Genomic DNA, 13930 nt, shown 5'->3' with positions numbered 1-13930 from the left:
AGCAGATTTTTTTTGTTTTGTTTTTGAAACTGTTTTAAAAATGCGGTATTCAGGGTCATTTTTAGCATTAGCATTTGCTTCTGTAACTTGCTTCCCTTTTCATTATGAAAGCTACTATTCCAACCACAACTAACTACTAACCTGAGCAGAAAGATTGAAAATGTCTGTCATCACACTTAATTTTCCATTGTGCTGACATTTGCCTTTTTTGAAGTAGGTTTCTGTAAATTGCATATGGTCATTCAATAATTACCTGCTGATGCTTGTTGCTTTAGCCCCTTCGGTTTGATGAAACTAGCTCTAGCGCCAACTGCTGGCCAATGCAAAGTCAAGACAAAAGCAGATTTTGGTCATCACCAAACAACTCAAAATAAAAAAAAAATGTCATAGGACTTCCCCTAAATGCAATTTCATAAACTATTATAGTATAAACACTGGTAAATAACCATTAAATGGTTGCTTACTTAGAACTCTATACCCTTAATTACAAGAAAGCTGGTGATAGTTCTTGATCCATAACAACAACCCTCCCTCCAATTTTAAACACGTGCAATACAATGGTTACGCATACCAAACCAGAGTATCTACCTTATACAAAAGTAGAGAGTAAAGTAAAAAAACAATATTAAAATTCCTTTAACACTTGATTTTAACACCTCTTTATTGCTGTAACAGATCTTGGATTCTGGTCCTGGAGGCTAAAGCTATTGACTAGTCTGAGTTGGACCAAGACCAAAGAGGACATCGTCCATCTTAAAACTACGTTAGTCTCAAAATCGTCAAAGCAGTTTGGGAGAAAGCTATTTTGTGAGCCTCCTAATCACCGTAAAATTTCCATTGGGCTGTTATTTATGAAGAAGGGAATAATTATTTACTCAGGAAATTCAGATAGGAGGCAGAGCTCCACCAGTGATCTTCCTGTGAAACACATGTAAACAAGTGAATGGTTTCTGTTGAGAGTAACTGTCTGCTATAGATGTAAGACGTATGAAAAGCAAAAACTATTGTAGTGGACTGTCTCTTTAAATGCACCATAACTCTGACAATGGCTGATCATAAAACTGAATTACCTTCCACAGTTTCTAAATAACATCACTGGCTTACAATTTAAAAATATTGTTTCACTCTTTTAACCATTATCCTTCGCTTCAGTGCAAACATGAACAATCTAGTGTTCATATTCTCTACACACACGTGTAGATCATCTTTTGTCTTTCAGCTGCAATCAAGCCACAATAAATGAAACATCATTTTATGCTCATTAAATTCTGCATAAAATCGATTAAAATCAATCATAACAGTTTGAATCCCCAAAGACATTTATCAGCACAATTCAAGTTAAGAAAGAAAGAGATGTGCTCAAACATTTAACAGCTAAGCTTGTTATCCAAACCTAAAAAAGGACCAGAACTCTCTGCTGTTTTAAGGAATACATGTAAATTTATTCAGTCTTTTTTATTTTGGTTTGTGCTGGTGCCGTTGCAGGACTCTTGGACTTTACGCACAGCGGGTTGTTTAACTACAGATTGCCTTCTTTGCTTTTATTGCTACTGCTACTTCCTTCACACTGCTTCTTGGAGACATGCAAAATGTTTTTACTTTGAGATAGATACATAATGTAAGCGATGAGATCAAGATAAAGAACCAAACAGCTATTGTTATATAAAATAATTGGAAGATTACATAAGTGTATTTTTAATTTATTCAATTCTATGATCTATATGTAGGCTTTTTATTTTTTTAAAAATATTAGACTTGAACACGAAGCATGAAACATAAATGACTTACGTTTTTACAGTTCATAGAGAGAGAGAAAAAAAAAAAACAACAAGCTTTTAATTCCATAAAATATTCCAGTTTTTGTTTTATTTTCCTTTGACTTTACATTCTGATTAAAATTGTTATCAGGGTAACTGATCCTCAGCTGAATATTACTGGGACTTGAGCCTGACCTTTGTTTGACAAAGGTCTGGATTGCCTCTTGAATGTCAGGGTCTTTCACTACCAAGCCAATCTAATTTTTGGTTTTCATTCATTTGCACTAAGAAATGAGGAACAGAAATGAATTTAAAAAGTGCTCCACATGTTGTCCTTACTTATGGCTTGTGCCACTTAGATTACAAGGGCAATATTATTTAGTTTTATCTACAGGTCCTTCTCAAAATATTAGCATATTGTGATAAAGTTCATTATTTTCCATAATGTAATGATGAAAATTTAACATTCATATATTTTAGATTCATTGCACACTAACTGAAATATTTAAGGTCTTTTATTGTCTTAATACGGATGATTTTGGCATACAGCTCATGAAAACCCAAAATTCCTATCTCACAAAATTAGCATATTTCATCCGACCAATAAAAGAAAAGTGTTTTTAATACAAAAAACGTCAACCTTCAAATAATCATGTACAGTTATGCACTCAATACTTGGTCGGGAATCCTTTTGCAGAAATGACTGCTTCAATGCGGCGTGGCATGGAGGCAATCAGCCTGTGGCACTGCTGAGGTCTTATGGAGGCCCAGGATGCTTCGATAGCGGCCTTTAGCTCATCCAGAGTGTTGGGTCTTGAGTCTCTCAACGTTCTCTTCACAATATCCCACAGATTCTCTATGGGGTTCAGGTCAGGAGAGTTGGCAGGCCAATTGAGCACAGTGATACCATGGTCAGTAAACCATTTACCAGTGGTTTTGGCACTGAGCAGGTGCCAGGTTGTGCTGAAAAATGAAATCTTCATCTCCATAAAGCTTTTCAGCAGATGGAAGCCTGAAGTGCTCCAAAATCTCCTGATAGCTAGCTGCATTGACCCTGCCCTTGATAAAACACAGTGGACCAACACCAGCAGCTGACACGGCACCCCAGACCATCACTGACTGTGGGTACTTGACACTGGACTTCTGGCATTTTGGCATTTCCTTCTCCCCAGTCTTCCTCCAGACTCTGGCACCTTGATTTCCGAATGACATGCAGAATTTGCTTTCATCCGAAAAAAGTACTTTGGACCACTGAGCAACATTTCAGTGCTGCTTCTCTGTAGCCCAGGTCAGGCGCTTCTGCTGCTGTTTCTGATTCAAAAGTGGCTTGACCTGGGGAATGCGGCACCTGTAGCCCATTTCCTGCACACACCTGTGCACGGTGGCTCTGGATGTTTCTACTCCAGACTCAGTCCACTGCTTCCGCAGGTCCTCCAAGGTCTGGAATCGGCCCTTCTCCACAATCTTCCTCAGGGTCCGGTCACCTCTTCTCGTTATGCAGCGTTTTCTTCCACACTTTTTCCTTCCCACAGACTTCCCACTGAGGTGCCTTGATACAGCACTCTGGGAACAGCCTATTTGTTCAGAAATTTCTTTCTGTGTCTTACCCTCTTGCTTGAGGGTGTCAATAGTGGCCTTCTGGACAGCAGTCAGGTCGGCAGTCTTACCCATGATTGTGGTTTTGAGTGATGAACCAGGCTGGGAGTTTTAAAGGCCTCAGGAATCTTTTGCAGGTGTTTAGAGTTAACTCGTTGATTCAGATGATTAGGTTCATAGCTCGTTTGGAGACCCTTTTAATGATATGCTAATTTTGTGAGATAGGAATTTTGGGTTTTTATGAGTTGTATGCCAAAATCATCCGTATTAAGACAATAAAAGACCTGAAATATTTCAGTTAGTGTGCAATGAATCTAAAATATATGAATGTCAAATTTTCATCATTACATTATGGAAAATAATGAACTTTATCACAATATGCTAATATTTTGAGAAGGACCAGTATATAGGATTGGGTTGAGTCAGCAGTTGTGTCTTTTTAAATGGTGGGGGCATAAACAACAAATTATTGGCAGGTTAGACTGTGTAATTCAGCATATTTGGCATATGTGAAGCAAAGTAAAAATGCTTGATTTTATCCCCATACAGTTTTTCACCATTATACTATCAGACACCAGACCAACAAAATACAGTGTTCTGATAAAATGAAGATGGCCTTGTGCTTTCTGTTACATAAGGGTTATTCATTTTTATATGCATTCCCTGTTTCACTGATCAGATGGTCTCCTAGAAGGCTTCTATGTGTTCTGTTTTCATTAAACTTTAATATGAAAAAGCTTGCTTGTGAGAAACCAACTTTTTGTCAGAACTCAAATCTTTTGGAACTGTATCTGTTTTTAGGAACTTTCTACTCAGGTCATGTTGCTTCTTCTGTTTCAGTAGCTTGTTATTGCAAGCAAAGGTTACAACAAAGTCTGGTTTTACTGTGTGAAAGGGTAGCAGTGCATTTAACATGTAGGTGAAACTCTACAGTTTATGTCCTGATGCACATCTCAAGTTGCTTGTAATGCTCGTCTTTATGTAAACATTACTCACAAGTGCTAGAACATTCGTTAGTGTACACCTCATGCACACATGTTCTTGCATGATTGGTTGGCATACGTAACTGTAAGATCAAGAGAAACTCCAAACCATAGGAAACGTGAACGTGGAAATGTGAATAAGTTGTAGCAGAGCCTTCTTTACTTTGCAAACAGAGGACTGTTTAGTTCTTTAATTTGACCAAACAATGATTTTATCTCAGAGAAAGAAAGACTCATTCATACAGAAGGTTCACAGTGACAGAATCTAATCAAAAAACATCATTATTTAAAGAAAGCTATATTTTGGGCATTGCTTATTTCCATAAGTCATAAAAATTGTATTACAGTTTCATGCAAGATAGTTCCAAAGCAGATACACCATGCACAATACCCACAACATTTATCCCCAGTAAGCTACTTAAAAACAAGCTCCATTTTTACATTAATGTCACATATAATGTGTTAAACATTGCAAACTAAAGCAGACAGAAATGACAGCTGTGAACTTTCATGCAAATGAAAGCAACAGAACACTCAGGTATTCATAGTTACTGTAACAGCAACGTTGTAAAGAGGTTTATTTTACTACAGTACAGCAGGTGTGAAAAAAAATGCTGTAAACAAAGAATGTTTCAGAAATTTAAATGATTGTATGTAAAATACTACCACAAGAAACTAAAAATATCTAAAAAGCGATTTTTATTAACTCAAGGCATTTTGCATCTTCTTTAAGATACTGCACATTAATGCATTACTGCCAACAAGTGAAGAACCATGCTAAAAAGCTTTACTTTATTATTTCAGCCTAAACATAAACATTTTCTTCTGTTTAATTATGTTTATGTGTGAGTTCACAATCAGTGGCTCATTTTTATCTCAATCAATTTTTCAAACAACTGTCTTCTTTATATGATAAAGCTCCTCATTAAAATCCCCATAGTAATGCAGATCCACTGGAGTTGGCCTTTGCTGCCCAATGAGACAAGCTGACTGAAGATGTACCTGTTCGTTGAAGGCATCCACAGGGAGCAGTTATAAGGTTGGCTGTGGTTTTCTATCTTCACGGGAACTTCACTCATGACTCTGTAAAACCCATCCTTATCTTGCTTTTCATGTGTTTTGGAGGCATTTGTTATGTTTGAATCTCCCTGGTACCAGTGAACTACACCACTGGGGTAAACACTGTCAAAGGTGCATGAGGCGTTGCCATTATCCAAGGACTCGTGAGTACTTCCAAGGCAGTCTGTAAAAAGAAATAACTCTCAGAACGACAAAAAACTCCAAAACATAATTAAAGCTACAAGCAGCATTAAAGGCCCTCGCAGCTCGGCCTGTGCAGCGACCGCAGGAGCCTGGCATCGCTGCCAACATGCCACTGATGAGGCTGCCATTCGATTCCACACGTCGCCACTAGGTGGCACTATGAGCAACATGTTATATGATCTTCGGTTATGCAGAGTTGTTGTCTGGGAAGCATTTAAAATTTGGGGGAAATTGGACCTTCCAGATGGAAGCTGCAAAATTATGTCATCAATTGACTATGCCAGTATGTTCGGCATTGATCCATCATGATGTATAGTACATTTGAAGTGGATCCGACGATGTATGAGGGAGATAGAGCACTTGAAATATTCTAAGGGGTCGCTGTTGATCCAAATTCCAATGTAATCCAATAGAGCTGTTTGGGGGCTGACAAAGATCAACCATATTTATTTTGGAGTGAATCAGACCATGCGTGTGTAATATAGAGCCAAACGTATGGCCGTGGCATGACATCAGAATTTGCCACGCCGGCACAGCCACACCCTCCAGCCAAACCAGTTAGTTCTGGAGACTCTCTTAGACTATCATGTTATTTGTCACTTGGGACAGTTTCACATTGATTAGGCGAAGGACACCAAATATGGACCATCAAAAGAAAAATAAGACACTTCCTGTTCTCAGGGGGCGGGACTTTGATGATGTCAGCATCTGATCAGTGAATATTGTTTGAGGCCAGAGAGAGATCAATCTCAGAAGGTTTCAGGTGTCTGTGACTTTCCTTGTAGGAGCTATATAAATTTCGTCTTTTGTGGCTCGAAGTCATATTTTGAGGCTTGGCCAAGACGCAACGGAAAATAGAAAGAAAGGAAAAAAAAGAAAGAAAGAATAATAAGAAATCCTATGATTACAATAGGCCCTTGCTGGCTTCCGGCTCGGGCCTAATGATAAGTTTTATGCCGACTGACCTTCAACTTTAATGTGGCTCTGCCCGTTTGCTGCTTCACGCGATAAGTGTAGCTTGCAGTGGTAGACCCCCTCATCGGTCGGGGTTATGTTGCGGATAGTCAGAGTGAGAGAGAGTCCAGATGTTGTGTTTGCGCCTTTGCACTGGATCTTGCTGGTGAAATTATTCTGCTCGTACTGGCACAGTGTTGTATTCTTGAATTGCCATTCAAATTTCATCAGTTTTGAATCCTGCACCACACTTGTGCTGGCATTGCATGTCAGGGTCACGTTTTTCCCACAGTCTGAAAACACCTTTGGTTTGGTGTCCAGGGTCTTACAATCACACACTGATCAAAGACAGAGAAATCAAGGTTAGAAAGCATGACTAAAAATCCCTTCAAAACTTGCAAGTGAGGTAGTTTATTGACTTTCATGTTTTCTGTTCATACCTGGATCGCTGATGCCCACAAGTAGAAAGAGATCACAAATAAAGACATTGGTTTAACATAGCATACATTGTTACAAATGTGATGGACTGTTTTTCTAGTTTTTGTTAGTTTTTTCTTGGTTCTGTTGCTGCTTCTCCACTCACCTGGCCACCATCCATTGCATTACTTTATTAGCCATGCTTAGCATAAACATTCCTGTCATGACCTTTAGATGTTCGAGTTTTTCAGTTTCTGTTATGTCTCTGTTTTCATCATTTTCCTGTTCACTCTGTTCTCAAGTTGCACCCATTGTAGTTCTTCCCTTGTGTATTACTTTCTTACTTCATTTTGATATCTTTGTTAAAATCTTCCCAGCATTTCTGTGTTCCTCTGATTAGCTCCTGTGTTAATCACTCTCCTGCCCTCAGCTCCCTGCCTTAATTCTCCTTGGATGTTTCAAATTCTCATCTGATGACATGCCTTTTTCCACACTTCCACCCATATTTAAGCTCTCTGGTTTTCCTCTCTCACTGCGGGATTCTTCCGTTCGATCGCCTGGTACTCTGCCCGTGCTCCGTCTCCTGTAGGTTTGCTGTTACATTTATCATTAACCTATTCTACTCAACATGCAGCTCCTGAGTTTCTATCTGTGCTTTGGTCCTGCTCAGAACTCCCACTACATGACATCCTTGTTTTCCTTTTATCTCCAGGTGCAGTTTGGTTGAGGTAAAATTTGGTAAGCCCTGGAAAATTTGCTTTTGCTTCCAGTGTAGCTCATTTTAAATTTAATCCACTAGTTTCCAAAATAATTTATATTTTTATTTACTAAGCATATTCAGATTCAAATTTGTAATTTTTTCAGTCTGAGTACAAAACATTTATACTTAGTTTATACTATAGTTGTTTTTTAGAATCTGTATATTCAGTGAGAATGCATTCATGCATTCTCCCTTATTGTTTTTCTGTTTTTCTTTATTTTCATTTTTGTCTATATTTTCCGTACATTTTTCTGCGTGTAACTAGTCCTACATTTTTCAACCGATTTCAACAATTCTGGTATCAAAACGTTCGGCTCGTTCTGGAGAAGTATGCTATGACTTTTAGTAACTTCAGCTATTATAATTTTTTGAAATATTCAGCTTTTTATGCCAATTTTTGTCCCATTGAAATGAATGGAGATTCAGCAAAATTCCGCAAAATTCAGCTAAACCTTTGCGCTCTTTCACAGCTTACTACTTCTGCACACTTTCAGCTAGAAACACCATTCAACTTTCAAAATGTTCACAAGACATTAAGCTATCTTCAGATGATTCAGCTTTTTGATATCTTTTACGGTTCTTCTACAATCGCGATTGATGTTTTCGATTTTATAATGTAATCAATCCTATGGCGGAATTCGTCAGTTGGTAGAGTGTACACTCTAGATTTTTGAATAACCTGAGAAAGAACGAACAAACTCTCCTCACTCGCTCAATTTTCACTCTACTGGCACAAATTATGTATTAAAACGTAGGATGCTCTTTCAAAAAATGCCACCCTCATTGATGTGAGACTAACGGATTTCACGCAACACGCCCGGGAGCAACGCAAAGTCAACACACCCTGAATGGAAAACCTATAGGAATTTCAGAAAAAATCGGAGCAAAAAATCCTTAAACTAACATGTTTTCGAATCGCCATCTCTCATAAACCGTTCAAGTTAGAGACATGGGCTTTGCAACAATTCATCTTCAGACCTTGCTGGCGCTCACAGTGAAGGAATTTTTTTGATACCTTTTATTGTTTTATCATAAAAAAGGTTTGTTTAGGAGTACCAAATCTGTCCTTCCCAAAATTGCTTAAAATTGAAATATTTCACAATTATCCACTTTTCTACACTGTCACATCTCCTACACGGATTTATGTAGACACACAAAAATCTCCAGGATTGTTCACCAATCCCTGCTGATACCTACGGTCCAAAAAATATTTGTATACCTTTTATCATTTTCTCATAAAGTTTGAGAGTGAAAAATTCACCTTCACTCAGGTTAAAAATGGTCAAAATGATCCACTTTTTCACAGGGTCACAACTCCCAGACACATTTTTGAAGAAACTTGAGAAGCTCCATGATTATTCAGCAAGGCCTGCTGATTCATACGGTGCATAAATCAAATCGATAGCCCTTATAGTTTCCGAGTTATTAGATGTTGTTCAAGAGCATGTTCAGGCATTTTTATGTTTTTCTCCATTTTTCCCTTTCATTTCACCTAGTGTTGTGCCTTTAATATTCTATTTTCAGCAATAAAAGTGTTAATATTCTCGTTCCCCTGTCCGTTCTGAGAAAAACGGTCCAAGAATGACGTCGATAGCCCTTACGGTTTCCGAGTTATGGGCGGTAGTTCGGGAGCATGCGCCTCCATGTTAAAAGCCCAGGGAAGGGGGAGACGATAGTGAGGTGCTGCATTAGAAATGCTGCAGGTGTCAAGTTAGACTGACACTCTTTGCTGATTGGCTGATTCATTCCTCACTGTTCTATTTAAAGCTCTGTGTATCTCCTACTGTCTAAGTCTGTATATGATTCTGTCTTTGTTTCTGCATCTATTCTCTCTGTGTCTCACACTCGGACACACACACACACACATCCATGGTTTACTATCTTTTTGAGGACTTTGCATTGACTTCCATTAATTTTCATTCATTTCTATGGCCTAAACCTGACCCGACCCCTCACCCTTTGACCATCTTTATAGGAGGCAACTACATGGCGGCCATTTTGTGTTGAGTACTTAAACAGCATGTACTGCTGTTTCAACACCTACAGGTCCTTCTCAAAATATTAGCATATTGTGATAAAGTTCATTATTTTCCATAATGTCATGATGAAAATTTAACATTCATATATTTTAGATTCATTGCACACTAACTGAAATATTTCAGGTCTTTTATTATCTTAATACGGATGATTTTGGCATACAGCTCATGAAAACCCAAAATTCCTATCTCACAAAATTAGCATATCATTAAAAGGGTCTCTAAACGAGCTATGAACCTAATCATCTGAATCAACGAGTTAACTCTAAACACCTGCAAAAGATTCCTGAGGCCTTTAAAACTCCCAGCCTGGTTCATCACTCAAAACCCCAATTGTGGGTAAGACTGCCGACCTGACTGCTGTCCAGAAGGCCACTATTGACACCCTCAAGCAAGAGGGTAAGACACAGAAAGACATTTCTGAACAAATAGGCTGTTCCCAGAGTGCTGTATCAAGGCACCTCAGTGGGAAGTCTGTGGGAAGGAAAAAGAGTGGCAGAAAACGCTGCACAACGAGAAGAGGTGACCAGACCCTGAGGAAGATTGTGGAGAAGGGCCGATTCCAGACCTTGGGGGACCTGCGGAAGCAGTGGACTGAGTCTGGAGTAGAAACATCCAAAGCCACCGTGCACAGGCGTGTGCAGGAAATGGGCTACAGGTGCCGCATTCCCCAGGTCAAGCCACTTTTGAACCAGAAACAGCGGCAGAAGCGCCTGACCTGGGCTACAGAGAAGCAGCACTGGACTGTTGCTCAGTGGTCCAAAGTACTTTTTTCGGATGAAAGCAAATTCTGCATGTCATTCGGAAATCAAAGTGCCAGAGTCTGCAGGAAGACTGGGGAGAAGGAAATGCCAAAATGCCAGAAGTCCAGTGTCAAGTACCCACAGTCAGTGATGGTCTGGGGTGTCGTGTCAGCTGCTGGTGTTGGTCCACTGTGTTTTATCAAGGGCAGGGTCAATGCAGCTAGCTATCAGGAGATTTTGGAGCACTTCATGCTTCCATCTGCTGAAAAGCTTTATGGAGATGAAGATTTCATTTTTCAGCACGACCTGGCACCTGCTCACAGAGCCAAAACCACTGGTAAATGGTTTACTGACCACGGTATCACTGTGCTCAATTGGCCTGCCAACTCTCCTGACCTGAACCCCATAGAGAATCTGTGGGATATTGTGAAGAGAACGTTGAGAGACTCAAGACCCAACACTCTGGATGAGCTAAAGGCCGTTATCGAAGCATCCTGGGCCTCCATAAGACCTCAGCAGTGCCACAGGCTGATTGCCTCCATGCCACGCCGCATTGAAGCAGTCATTTCTGCCAAAGGATTCCCGACCAAGTATTGAGTGCATAACTGTACATGATTATTTGAAGGTTGACGTTTTTTGTATTAAAAAAACGTTTCTTTTATTGGTAGGATGAAATATGTTAATTTTGTGAGATAGGAATTTTGGGTTTTCATGAGCTGTATGCCAAAATCATTCGTATTAAGACAATAAAAGACCTGAAATATTTCAGTTAGTGTGCAATGAATCTAAAATATATGAATGTTAAATTTTCATCATGACATTATGGAAAATAATGAACTTTATCACAATATGCTAATATTTTGAGAAGGACCTGTATTCATTTATTTAACAGAGCAGTGTAACACTCCCAAACAACTTTCTGTTCACTTAAAATAGTCCATAGGGACTTATGATCACATCAGTTCAAGGTGTTGTAACAAACACTTGCAGGAACCTGCAGAAATAGTTTTCCGGACTATACATTTTTTTTCTAAGTTGACTGATTTGACTTAACTTAATCTGCAAGCACATCTGCACTAAAGCAACGGTGAAAATTCCCCACCAAATGAGGCTTGGCAGATGTTTGGGTGGGTCTGAGGGTAAGTCACAGAAAACACATTCACAATGTGGATATGTTTCATCTAAAAACACTGCAGATTTAACCTTGTAATCTTATTTTTCTGTCTTTTTATACTAACTATAAAGCCAGTCAGTCATGAAAAATTATTCTCACCTGGAGATTCTTTGAAGTTCTCATATAGTTAACAAACACACACAAGTAAATGGATTTTTCTGGACTCCTATACTGTATATATTAGGCGTCAGACTTTTATATACTCATAAAAACTAAAGGTGTTGTTTTTTCATGCACTTTCTGAAGCAAATACTCACCAGAAATGCTGACTGCTACTGTCACCCAGATAATGGAAGCGTAGACTAAACCTGGATGAATCCATGGACCACAGGAGGATCTTGCTGCCTTGATTTACATTGAAATCAACATTTATCACATTAGATAAAGCAGATAGTACAAAACAATAACCTGATATAAAGCACAACATGGTTGTTTTTACCTACCATAGTACTTTCAACGATTCAGTGTTTTTGCTGTCAGGATTTTGCTGTAAACCTCACTCAAAGTAGTGAAGCTGTAGTGGAGCTGCCTTTTTGTGTTTTTAATAGCAACTTTCAGTGTAGGTGGTGCACTATCAGGTTTATGACTGAACATGAGCAGTCTTGTCCTGGAAGAGATGAGTGCAGACATGAGAATGAATGTTTTGTTTCTCCCTTCAGTGCAGAATGAAATACTCTCTGGGAAGTCTACTGCCAAGATGCAGACATTGTTTAGCAAATAGACTACGTACATTTTCAACATATTCATACAATAATATTTTGTGTATTTCTACTCTTTAGGAAATGTAGTGTGTTTTAGTGAGAGATCAGTTTATTTCAAGGGATTTATGTGTTTAGCATCAAAAAAGATTTGTTTTACCTGCTACATTAAATGACATCATGTGTCTAAAGCAAACTGAAGCTAGGTTAAAAACATAACAAAATGTGAATGAAGACCAAGAAACAAACAGGACAGGTCAGAGAAAACGTTTAGGAAAGTTTAAAGTGGGATTACATTGTAAAACAATGACCCAAACACTGAATATCCTAACAAAGCTTTTCAATTCAAAGTTTCTTTCAGACCATCATCCAAAAGCGAAGAGAGTATGGCACAAGTGAAAATGTACAATAACATGGCTGTCCACCTAAAATAACAGTTGGGGCAAGGAATTAGAATTAATGTTTTAATTAGAAAAGCAGCCGAGAGGCCCATGGGGACTTTGGAGCAACTGCAGTGATCCACAGCTAATTGGGCTGAATTTATATAGCACTTTTGCAGTCATACACTATAGCCACATTCACACACTGATAAGCAGATCGCTAGGCAACTTGAGGTTAGGTGCCCTGCCCAGCTGGAATTGGACCTACAAGTTTCAGATTGTTAGACAACTACCCTTCCCACAGTTGCCTCATAGCTCAGGTGAGAGGAACTTTTGGTTTGAAAACATTTGGTTGTGCCGTCCATAAAATTTGTCTTTATGAAGAAATGGCAAGAAAAAAGCCATTGAAGGCACATTTGTAGTTTGCCACCAGCCTTGTAGGCAATACGGTATCTTGGTTTTGTAGTGTTCATGACCCTAATGCATTGAAGCAGGGAGCTGAAGCCAAAGATGATTGATTATTGTAAAAGGCCACAAAACAACCAAAAGGCACAAGGGAGGAAAACAGGAAAACATAAGACTGGAAACAAGAAAACAGCTGGAGCACACTAAAGAAAACATGAAGGTGGATGATTGATATGAGAACCAGATATGACTAACCAGAAGAATGCAGGGCAGCTGGGCAGCTGGGCAAGAAACAGAGCAGGGAAACTTAGGGAAGGTGACTAATAAACAGAAAAATGAGCACAGGGAGATACAACAGGGCACAAAGGAATCTCACTAAACCCACAAACTAAAAAGGTCTCTGATCTAAACCAATACACATAAAAGAAAATTCTCAACACAAAGGAATCACAAATGAGTCACTAATGGTGATTAGTGACAATAATAAACAACTGAAAATAACTAAAATAAAATCCTGAAAAACCAGAACACTCTAATTAAACATGAGACAGAAATGTATTGTATTGGCTTATACACACAAGGCTATTTCAGGTGGAAAAGAAACATTGCAGATCATTTTGGAAACATAATCCATAAACACAGTGGTAGCAGCATCATACAGTGGTAATGATTTTCATCACCAGGGATGGGAAGCTGGTTAATGAGAAGCTTGATAGAGCTAAATAATGGACTGTCCCGGAGGATATCCTGTTAGAGAATGTATA

At 38.8% G+C, this 13930-nt stretch overlaps 1 protein-coding gene across 1 annotated transcript; it reads right to left on the bottom strand.

The window, feature by feature from the left end:
• Positions 1 to 4494: 4494 nt before the first annotated feature.
• LOC124864068 lies at positions 4495 to 12282 on the bottom strand. The gene is made up of 4 exons (XM_047358685.1): positions 12127 to 12282; positions 11941 to 12028; positions 6565 to 6891; positions 4495 to 5579 (listed from the first exon to the last, which is right to left on the bottom strand). The coding sequence occupies exons 1-4, from the start codon at positions 12127 to 12129 to the stop codon at positions 5242 to 5244; spliced, it is 756 nt and encodes a 251-aa protein (XP_047214641.1). The 5' UTR covers positions 12130 to 12282; the 3' UTR covers positions 4495 to 5241.
• Positions 12283 to 13930: the final 1648 nt, after the last annotated feature.

This window comes from Girardinichthys multiradiatus, chromosome Y (assembly GCF_021462225.1).
Source record: "Girardinichthys multiradiatus isolate DD_20200921_A chromosome Y, DD_fGirMul_XY1, whole genome shotgun sequence".
Taxonomy (NCBI): Eukaryota; Metazoa; Chordata; class Actinopteri; order Cyprinodontiformes; family Goodeidae; genus Girardinichthys; species Girardinichthys multiradiatus.
The sequence above is the reverse complement of the archived record's forward strand: the minus strand, read 5'-3'. Positions and strand labels throughout refer to the sequence as shown.

What these genes read in the sequence shown, in the direction of transcription:
- LOC124864068 (XM_047358685.1), bottom strand. An exon ending in AGTAGCAGTCAGCATTTCTG is followed by an intron (nt 6,892 to 11,940) that starts GTGAGTATTTGC and finishes GTCTTTGATCAG; the next exon opens with TGTGTGATTGTAAGACCCTG. An exon ending in GAGCCACATTAAAGTTGAAG is followed by an intron (nt 5,580 to 6,564) that starts GTCAGTCGGCAT and finishes TTCTTTTTACAG; the next exon opens with ACTGCCTTGGAAGTACTCAC.